The 16,028-nt window shown below is 35.4% G+C and overlaps 1 protein-coding gene across 3 annotated transcripts in view; it reads left to right on the top strand.

Moving 5' to 3' along the window:
- CARS1 (cysteinyl-tRNA synthetase 1) overlaps positions 1-16,028 on the top strand; it is a 39,502-nt gene that overhangs the window by 10,934 nt on the left and 12,540 nt on the right. For all 3 annotated transcript variants that reach the window (XM_075163035.1, XM_075163034.1, XM_075163033.1), the window contains 15 exons: positions 1,121-1,212; positions 2,060-2,148; positions 2,442-2,538; positions 3,003-3,101; positions 4,079-4,228; positions 5,457-5,597; positions 6,385-6,473; positions 7,605-7,726; positions 9,573-9,685; positions 10,229-10,357; positions 10,572-10,701; positions 11,024-11,127; positions 12,146-12,243; positions 13,675-13,864; positions 14,382-14,450. In XM_075163035.1, the coding sequence (XP_075019136.1) occupies positions 1,121-1,212; positions 2,060-2,148; positions 2,442-2,538; positions 3,003-3,101; positions 4,079-4,228; positions 5,457-5,597; positions 6,385-6,473; positions 7,605-7,726; positions 9,573-9,685; positions 10,229-10,357; positions 10,572-10,701; positions 11,024-11,127; positions 12,146-12,243; positions 13,675-13,864; positions 14,382-14,450 (1,712 nt within the window). The remainder of the gene's footprint in view (positions 1-1,120; positions 1,213-2,059; positions 2,149-2,441; positions 2,539-3,002; positions 3,102-4,078; positions 4,229-5,456; positions 5,598-6,384; positions 6,474-7,604; positions 7,727-9,572; positions 9,686-10,228; positions 10,358-10,571; positions 10,702-11,023; positions 11,128-12,145; positions 12,244-13,674; positions 13,865-14,381; positions 14,451-16,028) is intronic.

The raw sequence follows: 16,028 nt of genomic DNA, 5'->3' as shown, positions 1-16,028 counted from the left end.
GAAGAAGAGATTAAATTTTTTTATACCATGAACGTTTACATTACTTGAAGGTTTTTAGCCAAAATATTCATATGAAGATATCGGGGAAACAGAGTTAATGAAGAGCATCATGAGACACAGGATCAGAAAGGCATTTTTGTTGCCAAAACAAATAGTTTGTAGAATATTTTAATTGCAGTTAAAATGCATACCGTGTGAATTCCTAAAGACAGTGCTGTGTGTATTAAGCTGGCAACCTTGTTGTATTTTTGAATCTTCTGGTTTGCTTTCATTCCTAGTTAATGCGATAATTAGTTTAACATCATTACAGCTGTAAGCAGCCCTGTGCATAGCAAACTGCAACCCTTCGACAGATGACATACTCATGCTTTTGTTTGAAAAAACCATGAGTTTAACAACTATGTTGCTTCTTAAAAATTTAAAAGAAAACAAATGCAAGAATATTGTCACTAATACTACCCTGGGTTTTATCTACGCTCTTTAAGGGCAAAATTTAGCCTCTTGCTGAATTGGAGCATATTTGTGGTAAATGAGCGTGTTCAAAAATGCCTTGTGTACATAGCAACAATGTATGATAAAAAGCTGAGGTTCTTTCTAAACCTTTCCGTCTCCCCTCCCTCTCACCCTGAGTACACATACTCTGTCAATATTGGCTCTAGAGACTAACCTGGTCTCTGGAGTTTTTTTGCAAATTCTTATGAGATCTGTGATATGCCGTCACAGTAAAATCAGTGGTGTTGCAGAAAGCCCAGGACTGCCATAACACTTTATTAATAATTAATTAAATTTCAAAGCTCTTGTTACGCTTTAACTGAATTGCATGCTCTTACTTTTATACCCTCTTCCTTCCTGTTACTTGGATCAAAAGTTAACAGGAATGGCAAGTCAGAGAGTAGAAAATAAACTAGATAGATTGAAATAATTTACTTTGGTTTTAGTGGCTTTGTAGGAAGCTCTAACAAAAGTAGTTGGATTACTAGGATTGGAGCTGCTTTGTCTAATTATATATGTTTTTTTTCCTTTGAAATAATTCAATGATGTGGTAAGGAGAAAATGTTATACTGCAAATCTGTTTGTGGAAAGTGTCTTTCAGTTCTCTTTAAACTATTTTTGCCACTAGGTAAAGGCAAGCGTGTGCAGCCCCCCTGGTCTCCCCCTGAAGGCACAAAACATTCTAGGCTCTGCCTCTACAACAGCCTGACTCGCAATAAGGTGAGTGAAAAAAAATGAAAAAAAGTGGAGATTTCCATAGAAACACAAATAGAGAAGTCATCAAATGTTTGTTTCTTAAGTGTTTACCCTATCAGTGGACAGGTTTCTGGGTTGTATTTTGTGGAATGTTAACAAGCACGTCCCAGAGATGCTGTGTCAGTCAAGTGTGTTTGCTGGGCAAGTGTGGTAATATACACAATAAATATACATATGCTACAAGTGTGCGTATGTATGTGTATATTGCGTAATATATAGTTCTCAATTGCAAGTTATCATCAAGCAAAATAGCCAGGGGCTCAACTGTAACACACACAAGTATAGGCAATGTGAACAGAATAAAATCACAGTTAGTTTCTTTAGATGTAAAAAAAAAAAAGTCTCACCAATTATATTGTTGTAATATAAACTGATAAAACTTCTTGTGGTCTTGGTTTTGAAGGTCCTTTGGGAAAGAGAGGAAATATTAAGAATACTAATGTTATATGGGATGTAGTATCCAAGTATGTGTGAAATGATTATGTTCTGTAACCTTTTTCAATGCAAAAGAAAACCTGATCTTCCCTTTTACAAAGGCAGCTTGAATAATGCCCTGCTAGTCCAAATTTTTGTAATCTGGTATCTTGATTGATAAGAGTGCAGATAACATAAGCAGCCACACCCTGTTATCTCTCTTACATGATAAAATTAGTGGTGATCTTTTCTTATGGTAAAACTGGGAGTGGAATAACTATTCCTTTTTTGTAATTATAATCCATGTTTTCATGTTCTGATCTCTATATGTGGTGTTACTGGCCTGAGTTCATGTCTTCAATTTCTTCTGATCACTGTACCTTCCCTTTCAATTAAGGAAATATTTCAGCCTCAGAATGGAAAAAAGGTCTTGTGGTATTGCTGTGGTCCGACAGTTTATGATGCTTCTCACATGGGACATGCCAGGTACTGCAATTCCTTATTATAATATAGTTAATAACAGTGCCTATTGGAAGCAAAAGATTATTTAGATGAGCATATTACTAGAAAATAGTCTTGTTAGACTCAACGCTTTAGATTTAAGATTAAAAGCATGTTATAATATTATGTCATTGTGTGATTAAAAACTTACTAGTAGATGAGGGAAAATTAAGACTGCTGTGAAATTATTGACTCTGAGATTAAAGTAGTTTGTGCATAGAATAGAAATAGACTTGAGGTGTTCACTAAAAACACCCCTATATCTTTTATGTTTTTAGGTCATACATCTCATTTGATATCCTGAGAAGAATCTTGAGGGATTATTTTAAATATGACATTTTCTATTGTATGAATATTACAGATATTGATGATAAGGTAAGGTCTTTTTAAATTGCAATCTAAAATACTGTACTTTGAGCATGGAAGTCAGAAAGTCATAGGTAATTGCCATTTGATAAGCCAAGATAAATCTTACACTTATTAACTTAGACATGCATTTTGTACACAAAGTCATTGATTTTTCTCAGTTTTGTAGCGTTCCTATGGTAGCAAAGCCTGTATTCTTGTATCTAAATGAGTGTTGTCATAAATAATGAAGACTAAGCATTTTACAAAGATAACTTATTTTATTTGCCTGCTGTTGAGATACCTAATTAACTCTGTTGAGGTAGCTGATTAACTATGTATGGTGTGTTTAATTTGTATTACTGCATGTAATTGTTGTAGCTTGTTAAATTTATAGGGATTCCGAAATGCCTTTGGTATGTAATAGATTTGATTTGCATTTTGTATAACTATATGTTGCTTCACAAAAATATTTTCATGTTTCTGCTTTGTAGATCATCAAGAGAGCAAGACAAAATTACCTTTTTGAACGGTATAGAGAGAATAAATCGGCACCAGATCAGCTACTTGGAGATGTTAAAACTGCCTCAGAGGTGGGCGTGGTATTAATCCCTGCTAATGTCTTAGGTTCTTACTCAATAATGTGGAAAAGCATCTAAAAAATGCCTCTGACTTTGCTACCTCCTTAAACTTTCTGCTTGTTTCAGTTATTCTGTTGAATTGGTACCACACAAATTAGAAATGTTATTGGAACTGCAGATCACTTTGATTTTCCATTGTTTTAGAACTGACAAGAACTATCCATGTAAAAAGGCATGCCTGCTTTTTATGTCCATAGAACTTGTTTGTGAGTGCAGGTATATTGTTGTTGAGGTATTGGGAAAAAAGCTCAAAAAACATTTGGATGTTTATATGTTAGAATTCAAGCTTTAAAATAGGTTTTAAATGGTGGTATGTCCATAATCCTTTAAAGCTTGTGAGATTTCTCTTTTGTACCATTGATGGCCTTGGAAAGAGCAAAAAGTCTGCAAAGCTTTAGGGATTTAATAAATTGTGTGTGCTGGACTGAAGGTGGGGGAAGGTGATTCTCTGGTCATTTTCAGAACTACAGATCACAAAGAGATTATCAGTCTAATGAATTGAATATAGGCCTGGGAATAGGAGGCCTGAAAATTTTGCCCAACTATCATTGCCTGACATACTCTCTAAGCATAGCTTAGTATGTCTCTATGTTTCATATTACAGCTTCTCCTTTTCAGACTTGTGATAATAACTATGTAATTGTGATCATCTGCATAGAAAATGAAAGTTACTAAACAACAGTAATGATGATGTAGTAATTCATAAAGTCTTTCTGAAAAACTGAATTCAGATGTGAACTAAATTCTTTCGACTTCACCTTTATTTCTGATGAGGAGTATGTTTCAGTAGTTTGATATCAAAGCTTTTTATGTGGCATGATATATTATTCATCACTGGCAAGGTACTGTGTAGCTAAGATGATGTATTGTGTATGGAACGTAGCGCTACTGTACTGCAAGTTGCTTTCTAAATTTTTTTTTAATTGTAGCTCTTTTCAGTTAAATTAAATGAGACGACAGACCCAGATAAAAAGCAAATGTTGGAAAGAATTCAAAATGCAGTGAAGTCTGCTTTTGACCCTCTACAAGAAGCTGTGCAAGCAAAACTCCCTGCAGAAGAGATCAACAGATGTCATGAGGTCAGTTTGAGCTTTTTAAATTATACTTGGCTTATAATTGTTAGGGGGTTTAAAAATAATATTTAGCTTGTAGTAATTCCCTGAAACATTATGGAAATTTTTATTCATAAAAAGAGGAATGGTGGGCATGAGGACTTTTTAGTACTTTGCATTCAATACAGGAAATTTGGTCCTTGAACTCAACTGTATAGTTTTTGGATGCTGTTTTTATTAATTACTTTTTTTTTCCCCTCCCACTGTGATAATTACTCAGTTATTTTTACCTTTCCAGTGGGGATTTTTCTCTTGCATATATTTAGACTTTATCTTTGACATTTTTGTCTTGATGAACTATTTTCAGTATAGATTACTGAACATGCATTTATGACATTCCAGTGCTGGTGGCAGTTTGCTATACAAGTGTTTCTGTCTCTGATCAGAGAAGAAAATATATCCAAAAAAATTATGCTCAGGATCATTTTTATCCAAAGATAAAATTTGCATTTAGTGACAATAATCCTGTTGACTTTATTGGGCTTTGGTACTGTCCCAGTAACCAAGTCAGTCAATATAACTAATGTCTTTTAGTAATTGGTTTCCACTTTCATCTTTTCTTGATTTCAGATTATTTGTGGTAATTACTGTAGGAGGCATAGGGTATGTGCTCCCTTCTTGAGAAGCCTTTCTCTCTAAATGATCTTTTTTTAAAAAATCCAGCTATTCTAATATCAGATGCTTTTATAAAAGTGTATACTGACCTAACAGAATTTTAAAAACAACTAAAATCTAAGCAACCACACCTTCTGGGCTATATCCTATTGTAAAAAAATGTCATCTTTTAATATAAGACTGAGATGTATCCTTGCTGATGTTCAAATTAGTCTTTCAAACACTTTTTAGAAATGTGCACAGTAAGGCTTCTGTTGGGATTATCCAGTAGTAATGGGGGGAACAGATGATGTGATATAACTGCAGGTCCCATCCGGTGTTTACAGTGTAAATTCCACATGCCTATTTAACTGATTGATATCAAAACAGGTTTATCAGTTTATATTCCTTCTTCTGTTTGTTTCATCCATATTTGTGAAGGGCAATATGATAAAAATCTGGTAGAAGCACGGATTACTTTCTATTCATAGCCAAGTGTCTTTTTCCTTAAGCAAACCTTTCTGTTCAGAGTAAGATCTTTCTGCATGGTTTAAACAGGGCAAGTCTTTGATCAGTTGCCCTTACAATTATTGTTTTATAGATACTGTTGGAAGAAGCCAAAGATTTGCTGTCGGACTGGTTAGACACAAAGTTTGGCAGTCAGGTGACTGACAATTCCATATTCTCAAAGCTCCCCAAATTCTGGGAAGGGGAATTTCATAAAGATATGGAAGCGCTCAATGTAAGTAAACAAACTGTTTTCTGTTCTAAAAGTGTATGTGCCATGCCCCATAATACCCAGAATACAATTTAGTTCCTCAATAGCTTTCAAAAACATCATATTTCAACCTTATTGGTTAAGTATTTCCTTTAATGTGAATAGGTTGCTGTTAAATTAACACCTGTTCTGTTTCCATCCCAACAATCTTAAATCCATTGAGCATGTTACCAAAGGCAGTTAACTGGTGATCAAGTCTGACGTGTGCACTCGATCCCTTCCCCTTGGTGTAACATGGGCTTATAATCATAAACTGATCCAGAAGTTTGAGATAGAGTCTGTTAGCTGCACAAGAGAGCCCTGCCAACCTCAGCATTTAGACTGACTACTTATCAGTCTTCAGCCACTAAGAAATTGTGTGATGATAACAATCAAGGACAGATTTTTCTGTTACAGATGAAATGCCGTGTCATATGCAATGGTTCAGATCAGTGAAGGTTTATTTATTTACCTGCAAATCAGAGGGACTTACTGCCTGTTCTGTCAGAGGTGCAATAAGTGGCAAAGCTGACATCTCCTGCTGTAGTTTGTTGTTAACGTCGCCTTAAAGGCCGAGCAAAAAATGGCTACAGCACATTATTTCGGAGCAGAAAGCTTGAAATAGGAGTCTTAGCTTCTACTGTCACTTGCTTTTGAGCCAATTTTTAACGAATGTATTTTATATATATATTTAGTGCATATTTGCATATGTATAAATTTTTATATATATATATATATGTAAAAAATATAAAATTCTACATTTTATTTATAGGTTTTACCTCCAGATGTTTTAACACGGGTTAGTGAATATGTGCCAGAAGTTGTGGATTTTGTGAAAAAGATTGTGGATAATGGTTATGGGTAAGTTTGCTACTGGATGCTTTTGTTCTGCACTTATACTGTATCAGAACTAGAATGATTGCTTACAACACTTAACTGTGAACTGTTTTCTCTGTTTTCATATGCAATAGTAGTCTTCTCTAGAAGTAGTGTTTCATCAAATAAAGAAACTTCAGGTTCCTTTGCAAAAGACCTGTTATTTCTCACCTGATGCAAATGTGCTATTCTATACTTCTTATGATGTCTTACAAAGAGAGAAGTTAGATTATTAAATTTATAGGGTGAAATCCTCGTTCATTAAAATAAATAGTCGAAGTCCCATTCGCTTGAACTGTGTTCGACTCCTGGCCTTCAGCAAGGGGTTTCAAAAATGGATGCCTGAGTAGATGGCTAGAAATCCGTTGTAAATAACGTAAGTTAAAAATAAATCATGAACTGCTTTTCTGCCATTGTCTAATATTGGTGAAAGTCAAGCTAATACTCTAGAAGTTTCTAAGTATCATGATAGATTCCTGTCTGAAATTTTGAATTCTTTCTGTTAACAGCCTCAATTTTTCGACATGGATGTATTTTTATTGTGAAAAAAGCAAACCTGTGGTTCAGACTGCATAATTTCTCTTGCATGTTCTTCCTTTAAACCTACATTTAAAAAAAAAAAAAAAGCGGCTACAGTTCGAAATTGTTTGCACTGAATTATCAGCCTTCCTCCTGGTCCTGAAAATTACCTTTGTGTCAGAGTTTTTGTTATGGCTATAGTGGGGCAAAATTAGCAAAGCAAAGGAGGACAAAATGGACTGTGAAACAAACATGATTCATTTTATATTATTGCAAAATGTTAAAAGGGACCAGAAGCATTGTAGGTATTTCTTCTCTTGGGACTGTTATCTGACATCTCATCTCTTAAGAGTTTAACAAAAGGTGTTAGTTGTTTTCCCTTTGATCAATTTTATTGTGACTTTCAGTGATTTGTCTGAAGTCTTTATGGTAAGGCCTTAAAACTTGGGCTCACCTAAGTCATCTTTACAACACTGAGCAGTACCATACTGTATGTGGTTTCACTAGAGAACTTAAGTTTAAGATAGTGATTTTTGGGGTAAAATTCAGTTAAGTCTTGGTAGAAAGTTAGCTAAATAATGATCTTTAATTTTTCAGGTATGTGTCCAATGGATCTGTATACTTTGATACTATGAAGTTTGATTCCAGTGAAAAACACTCCTATGCTAAGCTGGTTCCTGAAGCTGTAGGTGATCAAAAAGCTCTTCAAGAGGGTGAAGGTAAAAAGGGGGAATAACATTTGCTTAAGTTGCTGAAGAAACTGATGATGTGTTGATCTCTTCAATTGATTTCACTGACATTTGGATCAAAGTTACTGTTAGAATGGTTCACCTGCTACACTTCCTTTACCAATAGATTTCTTTTCCAAAGTTTTGTAGCTTGAGCCAGCACTTTCCTGAAAGTTTTTAACTGGAAAATACCAAGAAACGTTACTCATTCTAGGATTTTTTTGGGTTGGTTGGTTGGTTTGTTTGTTTGTTTGGGGTTTTTTTTGGTCAGAATTGTGAATAGCTCAGTCATTTGACTATAGCCCAGTTATTTAGCTGTTCATCTGGTTCAAAGTAGGAGGAGCAAAGACGTGAAAGTGGGTCTTCCACATGCCAGGTGAAAGGTCTCCACACCAGGCTGTAGTTATTTCTTGACAAATATTTGGGTTCCTCCTTCATACTGAGAACTCTTTTTACTTTGTAAACCTTGTGTTGAACTAAATCCAAATACAGATTTTTTTGAGTCGAGCCATAGCAGAGGAGTAGCTTAAAATGCTCAGAAAACCAGACTCATTAGTTAGCTGCTCCTAAAGTTGTACATATTTAGTAGCAAATCATCTACAAGGTCTATCAGAGGAATATTAAAAGATTTTTATATAACACTCATACTAGGTGAAATTAGGGCACTCATACTAGGTGAAACTAGCAATATCTGAGAGATTGCAGCTTAAAATGGATATGATCACTTTTTTTCTTCTCAGTTCAGACCCTTATAGCTGAAAGCTTCCATGTGAACTAAAAGGTGCTAGCTTAAACCATAGTCTTTGTGGTAACACGGATGTATCATTTCCACCACATAACCAGTCTCTTTTGTTGAATTGTTGTGTCTTTTTGCAAATAGGAACTGATGCTGAGTGATTAATGTAACTAACCAAGAGTATGCATACGTCAAGTTATTGCTTGTCAGCTTAGCTGCTTTGACTCATTTGTGATGATTGTCCTTACTCTGACAGATGTCATTTTGACTATTACAGGCAGCAGAAATGCTAAGCTTTGAAAGTTGCAATTAATGTAAATAAAAGCATAATACTTTAAAGTGCATAATGTTAGATGTTCTAAACAATTGAAATTGCAGATTTCTCAACCTGTAAATCAAAACTAATAGACAAGTTTAACCTTGACAATTTTGTCTTTAATCTGTCTTGGATTCTTATGCGGTATTGTTAACCACTTTTAGTCTTGGACAGTACTGCAGAAATGGTAAATTCCCTGTGTTTTAAAGATGTTATAATCACGTAAGTGATGATAAGGAGCTAACAGCAAATAATGCATAACACCTCTGTGATGGTAACAAAACAGTAAACATAGCTATTGAACAACTACCAGCCATTCTGTGCAGCAGCTGAGATTAGGGGTGGAAGAAATATCCTGTGATCATGTTGTGTGTGCAGATTAAGACAATCCTAGTCTTAATCTGGATCCTTCTAACTTTGGAGTTAATTGATTCTGCAGTCTTACTTGTCTATGAGTATAGGGTTTTTTGTTTCTGTATTTCTTTTTCTGTAACTGCAAAATTGGAATTGTGCCTGCAGAGAGAATGCAGATGAATCTCATGTCAAAACTTAGAAAGCAGTGCAGTTGATACTTGTTGTCAGATTTCCTGTCAACCAAACATTAATCAAAAACCCAAAGGATTATCAAGGTCAGTTATGAGGAATTTTGAGGACTGAGTGTTTTTCTTTTCTTTCTTATTTTTTATTTTTTTTTAATTCACTTGATGTGAGGTACAGTGAGGCCAAAAATCAATAATGCTGGTGTTTAAATAAAAGGTATATATTTACATTTTCTCTTTTGAAAGGTGACCTGAGCATCTCAGCTGATCGCTTAAGTGAGAAGCATTCTCCAAATGATTTTGCTTTGTGGAAGTCCTCCAAGCCAGGAGAGCCTTCATGGGACTCTCCATGGGGAAAGGTAAGGACATTATAATCAGGATTTAGATCTTCTACACCTTATTAAATAGCATGTTACAGAAATACTTTCCCTCACCTCATATTAATAATGTATAGATTTTATTCAATCGTTGATTCTGTTGCTATGTTCATTTAATAATTCAGAATGTGTATCAATCTGTCTGTTTGACACTTTTTAAACAGAAGTCTGCATGCAAGCTCACGATAGCTGTTACTGGTCATTTGTCCTCTGTTTATCTACAGGCTTTATCTGCAGTAATTTCTATATCCTTTTTTTTCCTTGTGATCAAAAATATTAATGTAATTTTAAAAAGAATAATAAGCATGATAATCAAAGCATCAGAGACGTATATGCCATGTTTGATCTTTAAATCCAACAGTATACTTTTATGAAGCTGAGACTGAGAATCTTTTTTTCTTGCTAACACTGTATCTCATTTCCTCAGGTGTGTAACTGCTTAGGGGCAGACCAATGGGGGAATGATACACAGGCAGGAGAGGAAGACAATTAACGAGTAGCCAAGTAATGTGTTTTTCTTAACAGGGTCGTCCAGGTTGGCACATTGAATGTTCCGCGATGGCTGGATCCATTCTAGGAGAGTCGATGGATATTCACGGAGGAGGGTTTGATCTCCGATTTCCCCACCATGACAATGAACTGGCACAGTCTGAGGTGAATGAACTGGTCTTCACTTTCTGCAGTGAAAAAGCGACATGCTTTGCTTTGACTGCAATTTACACAAATCCATCAATTAATTTTTAAAACTTTATGTGTGTTTTGTATAAGCATAACTTTTTGTTCTCAGGATTTTATTCTTAAATTATCCTACTTCATGGTATGTATGTAAACAGTGTTGGGTCTTTGGGGTTTTTTGTTTTTGCTGCAGGCTTACTTTGAAAATGATCACTGGGTCCGGTATTTTCTGCATACTGGCCACTTAACAATTGCTGGCTGTAAAATGTCCAAATCTTTGAAGAATTTCATTACCATAAAAGATGCACTGAAGAAACATACAGGTAAAAATTACTTTGGAATTTGAATGCTTTTGATGTACTTTGAGTGGTGACTGTGGTAATTTTGTTACTCAGGCACATAATGGAGTTTCCAAAAATGGCTAACTTCAGGTGTCTTTCCTCTTCACTAGCATTAGGACAGCTTTCTTGATCTTCTGTTCCTTGTTGGTATTATCTGTATGGATAATAGTGTTCTTGCTTTTTTGGTAGGTGTATTGGTAGTAAGAATACTAAAAATGACGTTCTTAGCCACTGCAGTATTGGAGGCCATAAAAATGCTTTAGATTATGATTATTTTCCTTGTTTATTTTGAAACTCTTAATAGCACGACAGTTACGGTTGGCTTTCCTCATGCACTCTTGGAAGGATACACTGGATTATTCAAATAATACCATGGAGTCAGCTATTCAGTATGAGAAGTTTATGAATGTAAGTAAGCTTTCCGTTCCTCCTCCAGCTCTCTAAGCTTTGTGTTGTTATATGTGTTTCAAGGAATAGAACCCAAGGATATATAGGCCATATCCACAGACTGAGTTTACCTTCTGAATTCATCAGGTGGGACGTCACAGTATTTGTTTAGCTACCATTGAACATTCAAGTCCTGCAAATTCCACAGACAGCTACATTTCTCTGCAGTTGGGGGCTCTGTCCAAGTTTTGACATCTCTGAGCAGCTTGGCACTTACACGCAAGATTAGTTTCTCAGTTCAGCTTGCTCATAGGACTCAGTCCAACAGACAGTCTCATAACATGTCTACCAGATCAGACTTTACACAAATATAGCCAAAGGGAAAGAGGGATTATCATTCCTACTTTGTCTCCTCACCACATACATCGAGCCTTTGCCTCTATGCCTTGCAGGCATATGTGAGGGGTCAGGCACATTTCCTTTCCCTACTTAGTTTGGAGCCGTGATTTAAACCCACATTTCCCACAAGGAGGCTGTACAGCATTTTGAGAACATTGATCTTGGTCTCTCCAGCTGAAGCTATTCTGCTTTTTATCTAAAATGTTTGGTTTGGGCCTCAGAATAAGTGAAAATGACTTTTCACCAAGCTGGATGCCCACATAAAATAGGCCCTCACCATAAAGCCATTTTTATTCTTCAGCTTCCATTGCTAGCAACACACTTAAAAATCTGCCATAAGAACTCTTGCCTAAACTTTTTTAAAATGGTATTGTATTTGAGCAGCTTGGTGTTAGAGTATCATAGTGTATCATGCACTGGCAGAGCCAAGAGATAGAACTGAATTACAGTCCAACTGTGATTTACAGAGTTATGCAAAATGTGTGCGTTTCCTTGTTTTGACAGACATTCAGTCGATCCTGGCTGAAACAGTGTTGAAACCATAAACTTTAGGAGGCTAATTCAGAAATAATGCGTTTTCATAGTAAATACTGGTTGTGTCTAATTTAAAGTGATTTTTAGCTATATTCTTCTTTTATAGGAGTTCTTTTTAAATGTGAAGGATATTCTTCGAGCTCCCACTGATGTGACAGGCCAGTTTCAGAAATGGGAAGATCCGGAAGCAGAGCTGAACAAAAAGTGAGTGGAGCATTCCTACTTCTCTGTGAATAGCCATTGTGTAGCTACATGTTTAACTTTTTTCCCTTGCAAAATGACTTACTATATATATATAGAGTGATATTTATAAGCCTGTAGCATTTCCACTCTGCACAAGGTAGTGAATTTAATCTTGCAACAGCTTTATGAAGTATAGATGAAATTGTTAATTTCCCTTTCGTTTATGTTAAGTACACTGGCATGCCTCATTGCCCTGTTTGTGAAGGGAAAGAGAACTTTTTTGTTAGATAGCTGTCACTTTCTTCACTACTTGAAATGCTGTTCTTCTCTCTGAGAAGTGACCGATAATTCACAGTGATTACAACTGGAAAAACAGTATTTTACACATTTCAAAGTGCAGTGAGCAAACTGAGACAAACAGAAGTTAAATGACTTGACTAAAAGCACAGAAGATCAGAGTGCCAATGTTTGAAAATGTGTTATTGAGATATAGTGATATCAATGTTGCAGTCTTTCACTTTTATAAAACTACATTATTGTTTGTAATACGAAAAGCTTCTTATATGACTTCTATTATGAGTGAAATTTAAAATAGAAGCATCTTACGTTGCAGTACTAAAATTGTTCCTAGTTCAGTTCACTGTTGTGGACAGAGATGTTGACTATTGAAGGACCAAGTGCAGATGTTTCTGTTTAGTGATGTCCTCTGAAAATTTCATCTTCAACTTGTGGTTGGTAGAGAGAACACTTTTTTTAAATAAGGGAGAAGATCGTAAGTAATAGGGAGGTCAAAGGGAAGGGACAAAGGAGTGGGAGGAACAGAAGATATGTTTCATGGATATGTATTTTTGTCTCCTTTCTCTACCACTTCTCTTTCCTCTGGAAAAAGTATGTTGTTTGAAACAGTAGTATCTGTTGCACGATGAAATGGTACTTAATATACTGTATTACTTATTATGCCTATTCATGAGCATTACAAAGGTTCACATGAATTTATTCCTTGTATCTGCTTGTAACAGCTTCATAACACTTCACTTTGTGGTAAGTTAACTTCCAAATTGGTGCTCCTCACGGGAAAGATATGAAACAGTGTACTTGGCTGGTACATAGGGATAGGAGAGCAATACTATAAAAAAAAATAGTAAGCACAAGAAGGTACTAAAGAAGCAATTTATACTGCTCTTAAAAACTGGTATGAAAAGGTCAGTTGCTGAAAAAGTGTTAGATGTAATTTGGACAGTTGTTGCCAGTTAGATTATCCTGCCTGTCTTTGTCCATAGCAGCAAAACAGCAGCATTGTGATAATGCCTTTTTCTCGCTCATCTGTTTTTCCCTGTGACCAGCGAAAGATTATCTCACTTTTAGGTCCCCTTACTCTTCTAACAGAAGTTCTTCAGAGTAGGTTGCAGATACTTCTGACATCAATAGTAAAAAAAATTTTTTTCTTCTTAGTTTTTACGACAAGAAGGCAGCAATTCATGAAGCACTGTGTGACAATATTGACACTCGCTCTGTCTTAGAAGAAATGCGTTCGTTAGTCAGTCAGAGTAACTCCTATATTGCTGCAAAGAAATCTTCCAGACAAATGCCAAACAGACTTCTTTTAGAAAACATCAGTTCCTATCTCACTCAAATGCTAAAGGTATGTAATAGCAAGTAGTAACGTTGCTATTGCACTATGCAATTATAACTGTTGTATTTTTCAAGTATATAGGGATCTGTACAGTCTTTGTTTAAATCTTGTAGGAAACTAGAGATCTTCCACACACACCCGAACCAAAACAACCCCAAATTGCAGTGTGTGCTGCAGCAGGAACAATTTGGAGTCCTTTATGTTACGTTATAATTTCAGCTAATGTTTTCTTGAATAGTGGAGAGCCCCTAATACATGCAAGGAAAATTAGACAGTAGAAAAAATATGAAGTCAGAATGTCAAATCTGACAGCTTTAAAGCTAAATCTGAAAGCCAATGCTTAGTATGCTTTATCAATTAAAAACCAAAACATCTTCTTATTAGAGCAGTGAATTGTGGGTTAAATGAGAACTAGGTCACTTCAAAACCCTAGTGATTTTGCTTAGTTTTCACATACCTGTGACTTGATGTATACAATCTTTTCTTTTCTTTTTTTCTTTTTTTCTTTTTTTTTTTCCTTGACCAGATTTTTGGTGCCATAGAAAGTGATGACGCAATTGGTTTTCCTGTTGGAGGGAATAGTCAAAACATAAATGTAAGTGAAGGACAAAGTACATTATACAAAATTACTCTGTGTCCTTTGAAAGCTTAGGTTAGATAAAGTGATTACATTACTATGATATGTAGCCGAATTACATTCTTTCCGCTTTTAACATTTGAATCTGTAGTAATTAATTGGCTTAGGAAACAGGATTTTTCTTTTATGAGAGTTGGGTTTTTTTATAGGTTTGTTTGATTTAATGACAGACAAATTGTATAGCAACCAGAAAAAGAATTATCTTGTCTTCTGAATGACGAGTCTGTTTAAGAAACCACATGTTAACTACAGACAGCACATGCTACAGTCTAAAGACTCATTACAAGTATTTGTATGTTAAGTAGTTTCAAAAATATAATTATACTGATTAAACTTCCTTGTGGTACACCAAAAACCAGCCTGGAGGCAGCTGGAGTTTTATCTGCATTTCAATCTCTTTTTCTGATCTCATTTGTACCCACAGTTTTTATCTGGCTTTTGAAGGCTGTTTTGCTTTGGTCACCCAGCAGTTCCACTGTGATGCAGAATTTTTCTGGAAATACTTGGGAGATACCTGATGAAAGTGCTGATGGGCCCTGTAATAACAGTAATGTTTTGTCGTGCAGGCAGGAGAAATAACTCCATATGAAAGCTATCAACTTTGCTGTCTTTGTTCATGTGAAAAATTTGACATGGACAAATCAGTGCTGTTTTTCAAGTATGGTCACACCTTTGAATGCAGAAAAATATGTTTTTCTGTTCCTCCTTAGAAGAAATAATTAAAACATTTGTGGTGTAACAAAAAAGCTAAACTTTTTATTCATCAAAGGAAGAGGAAAGCTTGCTTGTGGTTAAAGAATGTGAATCAACACTCATCTGATAATTGCTCATGCAAATACTTATATTACTGTGCTGCAGAAATCTCCAGTAATGATATAACAAGGATAATAATGAAGATGCTCAGTATTTCATACCGAAACCCGTTAATAGTGAATTTTAATTTTGCTCAGAATTATTTTGAACTTCAGAAGAAAGGCAGCACCTTAACACTTTTTTAGGGAAAATGAAAATTAAATTCGTATTTAGCACTTCATTCAGGCAGTGTTTACAACAGATATGCTTTATGGAGGGATTGGCAATAGCTTGGAACAAGAAGCTAAGCCCTTTCACTCCTTTACAGTAACATTGCCAAGGGTAGGGGAGTCAGAAGAATCTTGTGCAGAAAGAATCCTGTGCTAACACCTGTTAGCACACTTGTCAGAAGAATCTTGTGCTAACACCCGTTACACACAAGAAACTTCTGGTTTTATCACCTAGGACATTACTGGTTTTAAGCATTGTAATATAAAGATGCATAATATCACAGATGTTTTGGCTGTTTCATTAAATATTATACCCTCTTTCAATCTTCAATGCAGATACTTATTTTTCATAGCAAAAATTACCAGGTGAACATTCAAGGTTGAAAAACTCATTAATTACAGAAGGCTGTAGATCAGGCCTATTGTTTCTTTGTCTAAATTGGAGATGAAGGAACCAATAGAGTCATTATCTCCAAAAAAGGCATAATGCCCTTCAAAAGCTCTGAAAGAACAA

The sequence above is a fragment of the Calonectris borealis genome, chromosome 14 (genome assembly GCF_964195595.1).
Source record: "Calonectris borealis chromosome 14, bCalBor7.hap1.2, whole genome shotgun sequence".
Lineage (NCBI taxonomy): Eukaryota > Metazoa > Chordata > Aves > Procellariiformes > Procellariidae > Calonectris > Calonectris borealis.
Note: the sequence above shows the minus strand (reverse complement) of the source record. Positions and strands in the feature narration are given on the sequence as shown.